The sequence below is a fragment of the Pangasianodon hypophthalmus genome, chromosome 27, assembly GCF_027358585.1.
Source record: "Pangasianodon hypophthalmus isolate fPanHyp1 chromosome 27, fPanHyp1.pri, whole genome shotgun sequence".
Lineage (NCBI taxonomy): Eukaryota > Metazoa > Chordata > Actinopteri > Siluriformes > Pangasiidae > Pangasianodon > Pangasianodon hypophthalmus.
This window is the reverse complement of record NC_069736.1, coordinates 17,349,683-17,367,022: the sequence shown is the minus strand read 5'-3', so window position 1 is coordinate 17,367,022 and position 17,340 is coordinate 17,349,683. Positions and strand designations below refer to the sequence as shown.

At 39.5% G+C, this 17,340-nt stretch overlaps 2 protein-coding genes across 3 annotated transcripts; both read left to right on the top strand.

The window, feature by feature from the left end:
* The first annotated feature begins 271 nt into the window (after positions 1–271).
* On the top strand, positions 272–6,548 carry LOC117596250 (immunoglobulin lambda-1 light chain). Of its 2 annotated transcripts, XM_053230344.1 has the most exons (5): positions 272–508; positions 1,768–1,892; positions 1,985–2,311; positions 5,105–5,134; positions 5,623–6,547. In XM_053230344.1, exons 1-5 carry the CDS (start codon positions 453–455, stop codon positions 5,943–5,945), a joined length of 861 nt encoding a protein of 286 aa, XP_053086319.1. In that variant the 5' UTR covers positions 272–452; the 3' UTR covers positions 5,946–6,547. The 2 variants fall into 2 exon arrangements, with proteins under 2 accessions (XP_053086319.1, XP_053086318.1); XM_053230343.1 differs by having other exon boundaries at positions 272–1,892; positions 5,623–6,548.
* Positions 6,549–13,219: 6,671 nt separating this feature from the next.
* nccrp1 (P1, F-box associated domain containing) lies at positions 13,220–17,270 on the top strand. Its single transcript, XM_026921792.3, has 6 exons — positions 13,220–13,440; positions 14,023–14,109; positions 15,092–15,188; positions 16,149–16,244; positions 16,407–16,545; positions 16,948–17,270. The coding sequence occupies exons 1-6, from the start codon at positions 13,299–13,301 to the stop codon at positions 17,092–17,094; spliced, it is 708 nt and encodes a 235-aa protein (XP_026777593.3). The 5' UTR covers positions 13,220–13,298; the 3' UTR covers positions 17,095–17,270.
* The last annotated feature ends 70 nt before the right edge of the window (positions 17,271–17,340 follow it).

Sequence of the window (17,340 nt, the reverse complement as noted above, 5' to 3'; positions counted from 1 at the left end):
CTGTCACTATGGACTGTAACATCGCAAAGGAAGAAAGTAACTATGTCTTCTGGTATAAACAGATTCCACAAGAAGCTCCACAGTTTGTGTTGAGATTTCATCATCCTCACGACTCCCCTGTATATGGAGACAACTTTTCATCCGCACGCTTCACATCTAAAGCCTCTTCAAAAAGCGACTATCAGTTAATAATCAGTAATGTAGAGGTGGGAGACTCAGCAGTGTATTACTGTGAGACATGGGATGACTCTGCTAAAGAGCACGTATCACAGTGATGTACACCATGACAAAAACCTCCTCACTGCTCACACTCACTTCTGCTTTCGCACAACATGAGAAACAACAAAAACCTGAACTTCAAATCATTGGAACTGAAGTGGAAACTCACCTGATGTTCACTGAAGACACGTTGAATTCTTCACAGCGGTTCTTAGCACTGAAAAGCCTTGTTGATGAGAGAGGTCAGAGGAGAATGGCCAGAATGGTGTGAGCTGACAGGAAGACCACGGTAACTCAAATAACCACTCTTTACAACCGTGGTGAGCAGAAAAGCATCTCAGAATGCACAACATGTCAAATCTTGAGGTGGATGAACTACAGCAGCGACAGTGGGTACAGACTCACCGAAACTGGACAGTTGAAGAAATGGAAAGAAAGTGAAAATGACAAATTCAGGATTGCAATACAATTGACAACATATAAGTACACAGTTAACAGCCCACCAGGCCCTTGCCCACCCACAACACGCACACTGAGCCCACCCATGACTACCTAAATGTATTAGGAGGAGGGAGAAAAAGAAAATATGCGTAGAAACAAGGTCAAATTAAATAGGTTGCAGGGGGAAATGTAAAGGTAAATTAGAATATCGAGGGCAGTGATTTTAGAAATAAAGGTGAGGAAATGTTCCCAAGTCTGAAAAAAGTCATGTATGTCAGCGCTCAGACCTGAGTGAGTACCTGATTCTCCCTAAAGTGGGAAAATGGGCCACATCATATATTACAAAATGGAGGAGTAGCATGTTTCAACTTGAATAAAATAAGAGTTTGTTTAAAAACTCCTAAAGAAACACTCAAATATTGGTTGTCTGAAAACTACGATGGCAGGGCAGTCCCAAAACATGACACGGTTTAGCAGGAGCTTAGTGACATCTGGCACACAAAGGGTCCAACAATGAATGAATTGTGATCTTAGTCCAGTATATTGGGGACACTAGTGTCTGTGGAATTAAACTGAGTAAAGCAGAGATTTAAAATTTCACTTCTTTAAAAAGCTGAAAAAACTTCCTTAAAAAGTACACTTAGAAATAATTGTGTGTTATATGTAACATATTAGCTTGTGTATTATCCCAGCTGGAGATTTTCCCCAAGAGACGACTCAGAGTCCTAATCAGTGTGTGGACGTCCTCTCTCACTCAGGATGCACCTGCTGGCCCCTGATCTGTAATTTTAGCTCCATGTAAATGATGTGGAGTCTCTCTTTCACTTCTCTCTGAGTGGAAGAACGACAAACTCTGTGTATTGATGCATTAAAAATTCCATCTAGAATGTATTTGAGTTAAACTCAGTAAAGCAGTAGGATTCCACAGATGATATAAATACTGAAATAGATACAACATGATAACTTTGACTCTAAACAACTCAGTGTAAAGATGTACAGATGTAAAGATGTGTACTCTAAAGCACATGACGGTAATGTAGTGGCTCAGCTGTGGTGTGTGTTGTTGAGCGTCTCCTCCCTCTGCCCCTCCTCCTGTCTCTCTTATAGCACATCCCTGCAGTCTCTCCTTTATCTGCTCCTCACGCTGCTCATCTCTTCACTCAGCACGAGAGTCTCCTCACACACGGACACGATGCTGCCAGCGCTCTGCTCTCTCTTCACTGCTCTCTCATGTAAGATTTCACAACTCTGGAGCTCATCAGCATTTGGACTCCATCTAATGTGAGCATGAAGTGATGTAACACGTGTGCTGTTTTTATTCCAGGTGTCAGTAGTGTGATTGCAGTGACGCAGAAGCCTCCTGTTCTCACACTGACTCAAGGACAGACGGCCACCATGGACTGTAATCTGAGGACTGTTGTTAACGCTGCACGCTGGTACAAACAGGTTCCAGGAGGAGTTCCTCAGTATATGTTAAGTAATTTTCATGAGTGGGACGCTCCTAAATATGGATCTGGTTTCTCGTCTCCTAAATTCACATCAACACACTCCTCTAAATCAGATTACAAACTGATTATCAGTAATGTAGAGGTGGGAGACTCAGCAGTGTATTACTGTCACAGATGGGACAACCCTGCTAAAGAGCACGTATCACAGTGATGTACACCATGACAAAAACCTCCTCACTGCTCACACTCACTTCTGCTGTCACACAACACGAGAAACAACAAAAACCTGAACTTCAAATCATTGGAACTGAAGTGGAAACTCACTTGATGTGCTCTCCACTGAAGAAGTTTCAGCACTGAATCAGAAGGCTTTTTCCACACTATTTGGACAAACGGATGTAGTGGATTTATAAGATGTAGCAGTAAGATTTGGAACTGGACTCGTCAGAACGATTCGATCATGAAAGTGGATCAGAGAGACCATGTACATTATATTTGGTCATTTTATTTAAAAAGAAATGTATATTCCTTACCAGAGCATATCTGGTATCATTTTATTCCTTATTTCATGGTGAAAAATACACACACATATGTGCAGATCAGAGCCATCTGGTCTGTTCAATTCTGAGCTTCTTGATCATCCTTATCACACCTTCTTGACCTCCTCTCCCAGACAGAGGGTCTTGTGTTTACAGCCCAATTAGGACCCTGGGATGACTTGTCCAGGTTGTGGCCTCATTCTACCATAAAAGGACATTAAAAGAAAGAAACAAAATAAATCAACAGCTCATTTAAATCTACCATTGATTAAGGGTTAATGGAAAAGAGGTGTAAAGTGTTTTTCCCTCCTGTTATCGTTATAAAGCTATACTTTAATTTTACTTGGCCACATTAATGGATATGTTCAGCAGACAGTCCTGCATGCTGTTCACTGCTCAGTGGACTGATGAAGAGGTGTGATGTGACAGCACATGGTGAAATTAATGTGCATGTCAGCAGTAAATGATTTGATATTTCTCTGATAGACAAGCAATGTAGCATCATTATCATACTTCATTACTCCACTGCAACCTAAATCACTAAACATCTTCGTCTAAACACTATGCAGTACATCATCAGTGAAACTCTACTCAGATGATGAGGATTGTGTCATGATATGTGTCAGGTTCTGGCCAGATTTGGGAATTTTATTTTATATCAATTTCCTGATTTCATATTAAACCCTTGAGCGTATCTGGTGAGACATTTCTGTAACGAGCGCAGCACATGGGAAAGTGTGTAACAGTGCGTTTATCAGAACATGACCCAGAGTCAGAGACACTGAAGTGGACATCCAGAACAACATCCATCCATCTCCCAGTCCAGATAATACACAGAACTGTATGGTCCTGTCAGTGTCTATAGTTTAACTCACACTGACTCATCGTACATCACGGATGGAGAAACACACTCAGGATACACCTGCTGGTCCTCACACTGACATTTTAGCTCTATGTAAATGATGAGCTTCTTCTCTGAAATGTAGAGGGACACGTTCTACATGTAACTGATTTATTTCATCTACAGAAATTGTGTCATTGTAACAATTACTTCTAGATCAGCTCATTAAAAAAGAGTCTTTTTAAGAAGAGAGTGTGTATCAGAGTGTTGATGGTGTGTTAATAATGACAGTAAGGTGAGTGTTCAGTATGTAGTACACCACTGTGGAGATCGTCAGCTGTGGTGTGTGTTGTTGAGCGTCTCCTCCCTCTGCCCCTCCTCCTGTCTCTCTTATAGCACGTCCCTGCAGTCTCTCCTTTATCTGCTCCTCACGCTGCTCATCTCTTCACTCAGCACGAGAGTCTCCTCACACACGGACACGATGCTGCCAGCGCTCTGCTCTCTCTTCACTGCTCTCTCATGTAAGATTTCACAACTCTGGACTTCATCAGCATTTGGACTCCATCTACTGTGAGCATGAAGTGATGTAACGTGTGCTGTTTTTATTCCAGGTGTCAGTGGTGTGACTGTGGTGACGCAGAAGCCTCCTGTTCTCACACTGACTCAAGGACAGACGGCCACCATGGACTGTAATCTGGGGACTGTTGTTAACTCTGCACGCTGGTACAAACAGGTTCCAGGAGGAGTTCCTCAGCATGTGTTAAGAAATTATCATGAGTGGGATGCTCCGAAATATGGATCTGGTTTCTCCTCTCCTAAATTCACATCAACACACTCCTCTAAATCAGATTACAAACTGATTATCAGTAATGTAGAGGTGGGAGACTCAGCAGTGTATTACTGTCACACGTGGGATGACTCTGCTAAAGAGCACGTATCACAGTGATGTACACCATGACAAAAACCTCCTCACTGCTCACGCTCACTTCTGCTGTCACACAACACGAGAAACAACAAAAACCTGAACTTCAAATCATTGGAACTGAAGTGGAAACTCACTTGATGTTCACTGAACACACTTTGAATTCTTCACTTTTAAAGATCACATATACAGTATGACCTTTTATTCCACAATTATGAAAATAAACACAGATGGTTCACTCAGTATGATCAGGTGATCTACAAAGTAGAGCTTTACCCAAGATTTCCTGTGATTTTTGTGATTAGTGACACTTCTAGTGACAGTGTGATAGTGTACGATACTAACTGGTACACACCAGATCCACGAGGAGCTCCTCACTGTGTGTTAGGGAATGATGAGAGCTGAAGATTTCCTGCATGTGGTTCTTTCTTTTTAACTCTTGTTCATGTTTCTTGATAAATATAGATTTGATGGTGAGCGCTAATTCTCCTAACAGGACGTGTGAACAGAACAGTGTATAACAGAGACGTGTGATTCACTGACACTGGAACGGGATGTTAAGGGAGTGTGTGCTGATCGTAGACAGTAGAAGAGAGAGCTGGAGTCTGGAGGACGTTTCAGTTCTTCTGCTTTCACTTCTGTATCTGAGGAGGTTTTTGTACGGGTGAGGACACTGAATGAATCACTGTGGTATTCGGCCAAGGAACAAAGCTGATCGTCAGCGGTAAGTAAAACTTCTCACCTCTTTGTACATACACTAGTCTTCTACGCTGCTTCAGATTCACACTGCATGTTCTAACATCAACTTTCATTTCTTTTTCCAGTTTCACCAGTTTATTTTGACATGTTTCATGTGTGTCTTTTTGTTTGTGTCTCATTCAGTTTTTAATTTTTTGTACATTGAACATAAGGGACAGAGAATAGTTTAGTTATTTTCTTGATTTGTAATTTGCTTGAAATTTATCTAAATTTATCTAAATTATTAAATGTTAATTCAGAGCTTTTATACAGAATCTCTCTAAACACAAAGTATAAATCCATTGTAATGATAATTTTTTTTGTTTTCTGATATTCTGCCATACAGACAGATTTATTGCTTCATTCTCAATGGAAACATTCCAACATTTATTTCAAAATGTAATACATTTCTATCTGCACATTAGATTTGTGTTATTTTGTTTAATGAATATCTCCCGCTGTGTGTGGAATCAGACGCTGCTCTCCCGGCTCCTGTTCTGACCGTTCTCCCTCCATCCAGTGAAGAGCTGAAGTCTAAAAAAGGAACTCTAGTGTGTTTGGCCAGCGACGTGGCCGGGGGTTTTGCTGATGTGCGTTGGCTCGTCAGCGGGAACTCGGTCACCAGTGGAGTCATCACCGGCTCTGCACAGCAGCAAGCCAATAAGAAATTCACACTGACCAGCTATTTGACCATCGACAGCTCCGAGTGGGAAAACGACAAAGTCATAACATGTGAAGTGTCTGCTGCAGGAAAAACCGCATCGGTGAAGATTAACAAGTCTGAATGCAGTGAATGAACCTGATTACAGCTTTTACCTGTTTATTGTTTAGCTGCAGAAATGAATAAAAACTGTAGTTTTAGCTGTAGAAAACAAGAACTGTTTTCATTATTAGAAATTGTAATGTCCTGATGATGCAATCATTCTGCTTTTGTGTTTTAGAAATAAGTTGAAGTCTAATAAAGTGCATAACAGCAAAAAGTTTAATTTGGACTTGATTATAATTTTACAGACATCAAATAAAAAATTGGAATGGATGAGTGAAAACTTCAGATCACACAAATGTTAAAACTGCTGAACTTTTAGTGACTCTGATGCCACAGACGATTCAACTAAAACTTGACCTGTACACATGTCGAGATTTTTAGGCATTTATTTAAATCTAAATCTCCACACTGCAGGAATAAAGAAGTACAAAAGATTATGAGGAATATTAACCCAAATTCTAATCAAATATTTGTATCAAAGGTACACGAATAATGTGAAAAAAATCACTCAGTTACTGATCAACGTCCTTTCAGTTTTATCAAAGCGAGTTCATTCATGTGAAAGTGTCCGACACGCTTAAATATAAACTGAACAATAAATATGGAATAACATTTTAAACACACAAATGTGTAATTTGTTCTGCTCATGTTTTAACGAGGAGCACTGATGTCGATATTTTCCCCAAGAGATGACTCAGAGTCCTAATCAGTGTGTGGACGTCTTCTCTCACTCAGGATGCACCTGCTGGACCTTGATCTGTAAATTCAGCTTCATGTAAATCATGCGGTTTCTCTCTTTCACTTCTCTCTGAGTGGAAGAATGCATCAATGCATTAAATGCATTAAAAAATTTCTGTCTAAGACTAAGTCAAACTCATTTTAGGTAATTAGCCACATTACATTTAATCCAATGTCAAGTTGGCCAGACCAGTTTATTAGACCAACAAAACATCAACAACTCCTCTGAAATCTGATCTTGTCACGAACTGGAGTAAGTAAAATACTTTTAATGACAAATTCAAATCAACAGAAAGTCATAGCCAAATGCAGGCTTAGGGCCATAACAAAGGGGCAATAATAAAAAGAGGCAAAACTGGATTAGAAAGTGAAGAAGGAAGAAAGGTCCAAACCAGGAAAAACCTAGAAACAAACACTTGGATTTGCAACCTAAAAGACACAAAACCTTGCAACACATAATGGGGAATTCACTGTTATATGTATATACACAAAGGAAATGATCAGAAAATAAGAGAAAGGTGAGATCAGTATGCAGGTGAATGGGAATGGAGTAATGTCTGGACTGGGCTAGGCAGTGAGGAGCATTGGAGAGAGGTGGCTCCTAGAGAGGCCATAGTAAAACTGGATGTGACAGTATCCCCCTTCGTCCCTGGGGGCATCGGACCTTCATTTAGATGAGGACAAAAAGCAGGATTACCTGGATGGAGGTGGTGGAGCCTTGTAACTAGGTTGGGATCTATCACTGGATCCCAGCTTCTTCCTTCTGACCTGTGAACCTCCCAGTCCAACTGATCATCCAGATGGAATCTTTCTGGGTTTAGAAGAGTTTGTACCATGTAGGCAGGGGTGTCCTCCATGTCGATGAGATATTTACTGGGTAACTGTAAACAATATGTTACAGGGTTAATACTGCTATCACCAGGTTGAAACCTTAGCATTTTGCCTGGTGTCTTGAAGCTTACCATCTCTCATACTTGTTCTGCTTTGCTTCCTTAGTCTTCACTTGTCAACTGCATGAGCCTGTGTCTATGTGCAGTTCCACAGCAGCAGTGGTCCTTGATTGCTCAGGATGCACTGGGAAGGGGTTAGACTAGTAAAACAATGCCTCTTCACCTGTCCACTGGCTTAAGGATGGCATCTAGAGATAACGCTGACTGTCACACCCAGCTTCTCCATAAATGCCTTCCATATTCTAAATGTGAATTGTGGACCCTGGTCAGAGATGTCCTGCGGGATACCATGATGATTCTAGCAGATTGTCAGTCACCTGAAAAATCATGAGGAGATATTTGAGAAGGATTCATTTGGATGCTTTAGAAAATCTGTCAACAGTTACCAGAATGGTTGTGAAATTGTTTGAGGGTGGTAGATGTAGTGAAGTGAAGTGTATCCAAGTATAGTGACCCATATTCAGAATTTGTGCTCTGCATTTAACACACACACACGCACACACACACACACCCAGAGCAGTGGGCAGCCTTTTTTTTTTTTTCTGCGGCGCCCGGGGAGTAGTTGGGGGTTCGGTGCCTTGCTCAAGGGTCTCACCTCAGTCGTGGTATTGAGGGTGGGAGAGAGCTCCCCCCACCTACAATCCCTGCCAGACCTGAGACTCAAACCCACAACCTTCAGGTTCACCTTCGGGTTACAAGTCCGAGACTCTAACCATTAGACCACGACTGCCCCTGATCCATGACAAAGTACACTGCTATGTGTGAAAAATGCCTTTGTGGCATGGGTAATGGCATGTACCTTCCTGCTTGAAAAGATTTAGTAGTAGTGCATGTACTGCAGGAATTCACATAGTGTGTAATGTCTTGAGTCAGCTTTTGATGGTGCAGGCTATGCCCAGGTGTCTGCTGCTGTGTGACCCCATACTAGTCTATCCCGCATTTGTTATGCAATACACTTTAACTTCTGGACAGTTGTTGGGTGAAGGCGCTGTCTCCTGGGCTTGCTGAATCATTGAGATCCCAGATGATAGGGTCTAGGATGGGTGAGTCTGGTACGATGGAGCCTCAAACCTGGCAGGTTCCTTATAATAAGTTCTTGAAAGGGCATCTGCCTTTCCATTCTTGGCGGCTGGTTGAAAAAGTAAAATTAAAGTGGGAAAAGGACACAGTCCATCTGCCCTGCCAAGGAATCAATCTCTTGTCTGCTTGAGTGCACTCAGGGTTGTGATGATCCATCCGCACTAGAATCCCTCCAACTCTCCCTCTCAACTGTCTCCACTCTTCCAATGCTAACTTGATGGCCAGAATTTTCCGATTATCACATTTCCGCAAAAGATAACTTGTTTGAATAGAAGGGATCTGGATAGAGAAGCATTAATTTGAAATGGCTCTTAGTCCCATGTCTGAGACATGTCTGAGTTTGTGGCCTGATTATTCCCCTTATTTTAAGCTTGCCTCCTTTGAGGAGAGATGTGAGAGGACCCAAAATGGATCTGAAGTTCAGCGATTGAAGTGTATAAATGAATGAATGAATGTCTTGAATCCTAGAAAATGTTGACGTATTTGGTTGTTTGTGGTTCTGGCCAGTCAGCCACTGCTGCCATCTTGTGGCTATTCATCTTGACACTTGATGATGTAGCCTGTGAAGCGATCAGTGTTTGATGAATGAGACATTTTTCTGCCTGTATGTACAGGTGATCATTAACCAAATGTGTCAGAACATTGTGAACATGTTAGATGTGTACAGGCAGGGTGGCTGAGCATATCAAGATGTCATCAATGAACCTGCTTATTTATCCTGTAATGCAACACATCATTGACAAATACCTAAACTACAGAAGATGCATCATCCAGTCTGTACAGCATTAATAGATATTCACTGTGCTTGCTAGCTGTATGTGGGCAAGGTTGTATGCACCATGCAAGTCGAGTTTGGTGAAGAAATAGGAGTTGCCTAACTGTTTTATGGCTTAAGGCAATAAAGGCAGCATTATACCAATTTTACTGTAATCTTCTTAAGACCCCAGTAATTATTGAATGAATGTAAAAGAACCCAGCTAACATGGGTGAAGTGGAACGGCAGATAAAGACTCCTCAATGTAATCCTCCATGGCCTGATTTTACTCTTGTGATAAAGAAAAAATGCAATGCACTTGTGATTTTTCACATGATTCTTTTATTTTGTTTTACACGATTTATCTTCACATCTGACTGTATCATTTATTTTCACTTTTTTTGAAATTGATTTATTTTCACATGTAATTCTTTTTTTACACATGATGCATGATTTTCCCATGTACATTTTTCACATGTAGGGTACTGTGCTTTTATTTATCACGTCTTATTCACAACTAATTCCCAAATCCACATCATTCACTTCTGTCCTGCTTCCATTCATTCGCATTTAAAGCAGTATTTGAAGTAGATTACTCTGTATGTCTCTCGTTGTTTTGTTAAGCACAGTAGTGCTTGTGTAGTCAACTTTAGTATACTGACAGAGCAGTTTGCAGTGTGTAAGGGTTTATGGGTGTGTTTCATTAGTTACCTGGTTGTGTTGCTATGACAAATTGTCATACAAATATAAAATACCACACACAGCATAGCCTATTTACACAGACTTGTAGATAGTACAGATTTCAGACCCTCCCCACCTAAACAGTAATAAAAATAACTTATGGTTATCTTATGTTCAGTCACACTGCGTCTCTACACATGGCATCTGTGGGAGACCTGGATTTGTTTAAACATTTTTGTTAAAACATTTCCTATTCACTACAGGGATACCCGTAAATAATTAGGGAGTCACAGTGTTAAATTAATTTAACTTCAGTTTATTTGCATGACAAAAATAAATCATATTGTTAAAGCATAAACAATTTCTTACTCACAACAATTCCACCTCCAAGATGTGTAGGAAGTTTTTGTTATGTTTTTTCTTCTTAGTTTTTTTCTTCTTTTTTTTAAGTGCCTTTCAAAAATTAGGTCGTAATAGGATATGCCACTTGAAACACAGCTATAATGTAAGCCCTAAGAAATGGCTGAACTTTAAACCCCATTTATCTCTAAGGCTTTTAAGTGGGGAGGGTCCAAATTCTAGACTGACAGCAAGTCTATTTACAAATGCCACACCCATCCTCTTATCTAAACAAAAGGCATGGTTTTGGAGAAGAGAGGCTGAGAAAATAATCCATCCTGGCTACTAGCATTAAAGTATCCTACTGCACGTTTACGTTAGGCTTCATTTAGAAAAGTTCAGCTATGTAGCTAGTCGAGTTTAGAGAAAGACCGGATTGTTTACCTGTGGCTGAAGTGACAGCCACACAAAACCAAGTTAGAAAAGGAACACAGCAGAATAATCCGTAATGTATTCAACAGGGTCTGTAAAGGTTAGACAGTCATGTTACAAAAACAGTCTTCCTGCGATGTTCTAACAACATGATATTGCTCTCACATTCCTGCATATTACACCCCATTTGGACAAAAAGTTGGAAATTCTTTACAACTGCTATTTGACGATTTATCTAGAATAATTGAAAAACATAAATCAAAGTCAACAGAAGATATTTTGCTTCTAGTCTGATTTTAAGAAGACAGTGTATGACATCTAGCTGAGTTATAACAGAGATGTCAGGATGAGTGTATGGCGTTGAAGGCCATGTGAAGACGTTCATGAAGTCTAGACTCTAATTGGTCAGAAGGTATTGATTCAGTTTTTTTATTGTTATTGTTTCTATAGTAACAGCTCATTTACAGGGACTTGTATGGTGGATGCTTCATGTACTAAAAGGTTAATAACAAACAGATAACAAAAAAACAAAGAACAACATGTAATCAGTATGGTGAGGTTTTCTGTAAGGAGATGTTTATTGAACATTTATGGAAGGAGTCTCCAGTGTCAGTGCTTTGTAATAGCCAGAGATAAAGCTGTAAATTTAGGTTTTACGATATCTTCAGGACTGAGGAGTTTACGTGTTCTTAGTAGCAAGGAGAGCTGCATTTTTTTTTTACTTATTAACTCCAGAGGAAAAAGAGAGGCTGGTATAATATATATATATATATATATATATATATATATATATATATATATATATATGCCTATAACGTAAGTGAGAACAGGAACGAATTTGTTTCTTGGATGTTAAAAAATGGAATTGTTACCAAATTGCTGTGGTATAAGAGGAATAAAACACTTTGTCCTGTAATGAAAAAAATAATCGGAAAATAATCCGCCAGCCTTGTGTGTATAACATCCTTTAATATAAAACATATCAGGACGTCCTGTTGTGTTTTATTTTTTTATTCCACTCTTTGAACATTTTGTTCCTGAACAATAAAGAAATATCAGTGAAACCTGGCTCACTAAATGCCTTGTTGCTATAAATTAAATAATAAATTAATTTCTTTATCTTCTTTAGTTTTTTGAGTATGTAAACATTTGTACTCCAACTGTAACTTTGTGTTAATGTTCTTAAGAGTGTTGCAACATCATAGTTGAAAATGCTGATAAACACCTGGAAACTAGGTCGGATCGAGAGTTCTAGGAAGCGGGAGTGGCACCAAGCTTTTTTAAACAAGTTGTGGCAAATACTGCATCGATGATTTAAATTCACAGGAAATAGGTTTCAGGAATAATAGACCTCTTAAATGTGATGTAGTGCCAGATTTGGTGGTGAAGCTGGAGTGGATTCAGATATATTGGGTTTTTGAATTTACACCAGGTATAAGCTTTCTTGCCATTAATAAAAAAAAAAAAAAGAATAGAAAAATTACTGACACATGATAAATATTTGAAATCTTCGAATATCAACATGTGAAGGAAATATGTTTATATCATATTCTGAAGAAGGATGGCTTCAACTTTTTGTGTGAAGTCTGACAGAAAACCATTTTAGTGACATGTCTGGTCATTTGGAACGGCATGTTTGATCATTTGGGCCACATGCCTTCACTGGTTGGAGGCTTTTAAATCATGATTTATTTATTACATATATTTTTAAAATTCATTATTATATTTTAAGATTGTCCCAATCACATGGATTACACTGCTGGCCACACCCCGTTATATGATCTTATCAGAGCTGAAGACACAAGCTGCTAAATTAAACTGTCCCAATTTACCTGATACACCATGTGAGTATTGTGTTTGCTGTGAGAATGAAGGTAAATTGGTGAAACCTGACACACTGAATGTCTCATTGCTAGAAATGAAATTGATTTTATTCTTTGGGAATGTGAACCTTTGTGCTGGATTGTAATTGTGTTAACATGATTGTAAACATTAGGGGTGTGTTGCATTCATGATTGAAAAGGAACATAAAATATGATTAGAGTGATAGACCTCCTGGATGTGTGATTTAATGTGTGGGGTGCCAACTGGGGTGGCAAAGTTATCTCAAAGGTGGCAGCTACCTTATATAGAGCTAGGAAGTTAAACTTGCCAGCTAGGAAATGGAAATATTAAAAAGATAATATTAAATTTACAGCTAGAAATCTTAGATAACTTTTAGGTAAAGTTTTAAGCTGACTACATAAATCTCATATAGTCCATGGCTGCGTCCTGAACAGCCTGCTATGGGCTTTATGCGGATTGGGACACGGCCCCAAGGCTGGTGGGCGTGGCAGCGCCTGATAAATGGACTCGGCTTCTTCCTGCTTTGGAGAAACGAGAAGCTTCTGGAGGAAAGAAAACGTCTCCAATGGCGGACTGGAAGCAGAAATGCGATTCAGAGTGGCAGCTGGATGCTAACGGAGTTCCTTTACCGGACAACGTGGACTGGAAAAGCGTGTACGAGAAGAAACCGCTGGAACGGAATTTACTGAAGAACCCGTCGCCTCACGGTATGCTGGTGACGTCACCAAATAACAGCCTTGCTGTGTTTACACTTTCATTAATTCGATTGCATCTGAGGTATTGAATTATTCGCAATGTAAACAACACTAGCTGTAGGTAATGACTGCAAAATGTAGTCTTTCATGTTGTCATTGCTATCCTGTTTGTTTGCTAAAAGTGCTGATTAGTTTAGATTAGTCTTTAAATCAGTTTTTAAATATTTTTTTTTTTAAATCAGTCCAGATTTCACAGTTTGTTTGTGTTACACATTTGGTCTCCTAACTTTGGATAGTATTTGGATTATGATCCATGTCTGAGTTTATGATTTAGAAAATCTCAGTCAACTACTACGTTGTACAAAATACATAGTTATAAACCTACTAAGCTATAAACTTTAGTTTAGTGTTTATACTTTGGACTTTGGAGATCGGATTTTAGCGAGTCAGCTTAATCTTCACAGTGACTGAAGGAGCTCACGCTGCTTTGGGTGTTTCTGTGTGATTGTGCAATGGGGGCTTCAGGGATGGGCTGGTTTACATGAAGAAACAAGTGTTCACTTTCCCACAATCCTCTCCTGTTTTGGTTGACAGGTTTGACTCATGACAAGCCGCCGCCCGAACGTGAGGTCACAGGAGAACGTCCGGACCCTGACCAGCTACCGCAGTTCGGACCAACTGGTAAAACTGTTTGTTTTACGACACGAACTACATGTAAAAGATTTTTAAAAAATCTTCCATATAATTGCTTGGATGTAACACTGTATAGAAATATTACCTGTGTTCTTCTCATTCTTCTTCTATCTTCACTGTGTCCATGAATTATTTCACACTACTCAGAATTTCTTTACAGTTGTCCAGATCTTGTTGTACTATCTTTGAAATTTGCTAAAATAGACACAGTTGTTCTCAAAATTAACAAATGTCTATGGTGCGTAGTAGGTCTAGCCCACCATAATCATAAGCAGAGAGGTAAAAAAAAATTTCAAAGCAAGCTGTGATTGGCCAGACAGTTAAAAACATAAATGGGGAGCTTGTGATTTTATGCACAAGTCAATAAACACCAATATCTATCATTAACATGCTAAGTATATTTAACAGAATTCACTAATACCACAGTCAGTTGTGTTTAATTTTACTCTTTTAAGGCCGTATTCAAAGGTTAGGTCAATATTTACACAGGGAAAGTTACACATATTCAGAGACGGGTTACACAGATGGTTAAGTAGTTCTTTCCAGGCTCCACATTTGGATTATTAAAATGATCTGTGTGAAGTTCATGCATCTGAGGTGGCCAGATTTTCCCTAGAGATTAATTATTTAATAAACTATTATGCCAGTGTTGTTATTTCAGGAGCTCTCCTATAAAGGATTGTGCCCACAGTTTGAATGATAAGCTGACTGAGCACTCATCTGCTACGCATACAGCTCAAGTTAATTTAATTCATGATTTTATCATTATACAATTTGTTTATCATATTTATGTATTTAATATCGGCCTCATATGGCATTTCCTAGGTTTTTTTTAGGACATATTCGCTTATGTTCATGGTCAGAATTGTGTGTGCGTAACACAATCCAGCCCTTAGACATGCAAAAATTGATCACCAATGAATTGATATTAATTGTGCGATTAATCTTGTATCTTGTCTGTCTGTTTCAGGTGATTTCTCAGGTTGGAGCACCAGTACAGAGAGGTTGCCGGTGGACACCAGCGGTATTCCTCCGGGTGTCGTGGTCTGCTATATGCCAGACTTCAGGTGGGTGCAGTTCTCTGATCAGGAGGCAGTAACAGAACATAAAAGCCTTTATTGCAGTCATGGACATCACATGTGCATTAAACAGTAGGTCCTAACAGATTAGAGATTCACGAGTTTATTGTCATTGTGCCACTTTAACACATTGAACACAAAAATACAAAAAGCACACAATGATAAATATGCATTTATGATTTAGAAAATTCAGTGAACAATTCACATACATTCTTACTCACAGAGCTCACATAGTGGGAAGTCACAGTATTGCACAAACTGCTATTGCACACATCGCGCTGGAGTCTGTTCCACTTCACAGCAGTAAAAATGGTTTGAGGTTTGGGAAAGACTAAACTGTCTCCTCCTACTCACTCTAGTTTACTGAGTTCATTTGTTCTCAAGATTATTAATCACTTATTTATAAACCACACATTTAAAGATTTATATCGCTATAAAGTGGTCCTGCAGTCAGTGTGTAATTTGTTATACCTTAGAAAAGTTGTGATTTGTAATATTTCCATACAATTGATCTGGCTAGATTCTTTTTGTTTTGTTTATAGATTCTTTTTATTTTAAGAAATTAGCTCAACCCCCAGCCTAGTAACCAATCTGCCTGTTTTTCCTAAAAAGTAAATAACAAGACTCTGTATAATTTAGTCTGTTTAATATAATTTGAGCAGAGGACGAGGGGTGGGTTTGGGGTAGCAGAAAGACTTTGCAATGTGCAGCCAGAAGGGGTTTCTAAAAGTTACAAACTCCTTTAAAAAAAAAAAAAACAACGAATGTTGATCAGTGTAGTGAGGTCTATATTACCAAGAATAAAATGAAATAAATACATCAAAAGTGCAATAAACAACAATAAATGGGGCATTATTGCAGTACTCATTACACTGTCTGTCTGATTTTGGATGATCTCCTGCCTGTATTGTTTGTTTATTTTGATGTGACTTTGGCATTTCCTCTCAGCTGGTTCTCCTTGGAGCAGCAAGTCGATCTGAAGGCTGAAGGACTGTGGGATGAACTACTTGACAAATTCCAGCCGGACATAGCCATCGAGGACTGGTACGTTATAAACACTTATTACAGCCGTAGGTAGAAGAGCTGGTGAAGGATAAACACTTATTACAGGCACATTAAGGTGTTATTATCATACAGATGAAATCATGAGTACTGAGTGAATTGTGGTGTGTGTGTGTGTGTGTGTGTGTGTGTGTGTGTGTGTAGGTATGAGGAGAGTCAACTCCATGCCTCTATCTATGAGCTTCATGTGAAACTCCTAGCTGCTGATGGACAGACAGTGATTAAGGAACACACATGCAGTCCCACAGAGGACCTGGAGATCTACTCTCACAACTGGAAACAGGTCTCACACACACACACACACAGCACGCACAGCACACACACAGCACACACACACACAGCACGCACACATACTGCATGTCTGCAGAACTCACAGAACTCTGTTCTAGAAACATTTACTTAAATTCACAGTATAATGGTTACTGGAGGTGTGTATCCAGACTGGGATTTTTAAAATGGAGAACGAGGAGTTTCTCCATTTTTTTCCAACCAGAATAGAATTATATTATCACAATTCCACTTCTTTTCTTATTCACTGATTCATTTTCTGTTCAGAGATTATAGAATAATTTGCATTATATATAATACTTTTTACCTGACATTTGTCCATTGTGTGTGTGTGTGTGTGCGCGTGTCTCTGTGTGTGTATGTGTGTGTGTGTGTGTGCACGTGTGTGTGCGCACAGGTGTCCCACGTGTTCTCGGGCTACGGGCCTGGCGTGAGATACGTTCACTTCCGGCACAAAGTGAAAACCAAGTTCATGGTGGAATTCTTCGGCACCATGGTCACCGGTAGCTCCGTTGTCGTCAAGGCAACCAAATCCAGCCCATAATACTATACAGCAGCTGGAGGTCTACTGTATGCTTTTGTCTGTAGGAAAGTGATGATGCAGCAGTGAGAAATGGCGCGAATGCAACAGACCTGCCTCTTCTGTAACACTGAGGTTCAGCTCATCTTTTAAAAATGGATTGCACACTTCAATAAACCAAAGCGTTTCTCAACACCAAAGATTAGCATTGTTGTTAGTTGTTTTTTTTAATGTCCATTTCTACTCAGCAAAGCACATTTTCTTTCCTGT

What these genes read in the sequence shown, in the direction of transcription:
- LOC117596250 (XM_053230343.1), top strand. Translation starts at nt 1,652, where the DNA reads ATGTACAGATGTAAAGATGTGTACTCTAAAGCACATGACGGTAATGTA. An exon ending in CCCTGCTAAAGAGCACGTAT is followed by an intron (nt 2,312 to 5,104) that starts CACAGTGATGTA and finishes TCACTGTGGTAT; the next exon opens with TCGGCCAAGGAACAAAGCTG. An exon ending in AACAAAGCTGATCGTCAGCG is followed by an intron (nt 5,135 to 5,622) that starts GTAAGTAAAACT and finishes GTGTGGAATCAG; the next exon opens with ACGCTGCTCTCCCGGCTCCT.
- nccrp1 (XM_026921792.3), top strand. Translation starts at nt 13,299, where the DNA reads ATGGCGGACTGGAAGCAGAAATGCGATTCAGAGTGGCAGCTGGATGCT. An exon ending in TGCTATATGCCAGACTTCAG is followed by an intron (nt 15,189 to 16,148) that starts GTGGGTGCAGTT and finishes ATTTCCTCTCAG; the next exon opens with CTGGTTCTCCTTGGAGCAGC. An exon ending in GACATAGCCATCGAGGACTG is followed by an intron (nt 16,245 to 16,406) that starts GTACGTTATAAA and finishes GTGTGTGTGTAG; the next exon opens with GTATGAGGAGAGTCAACTCC.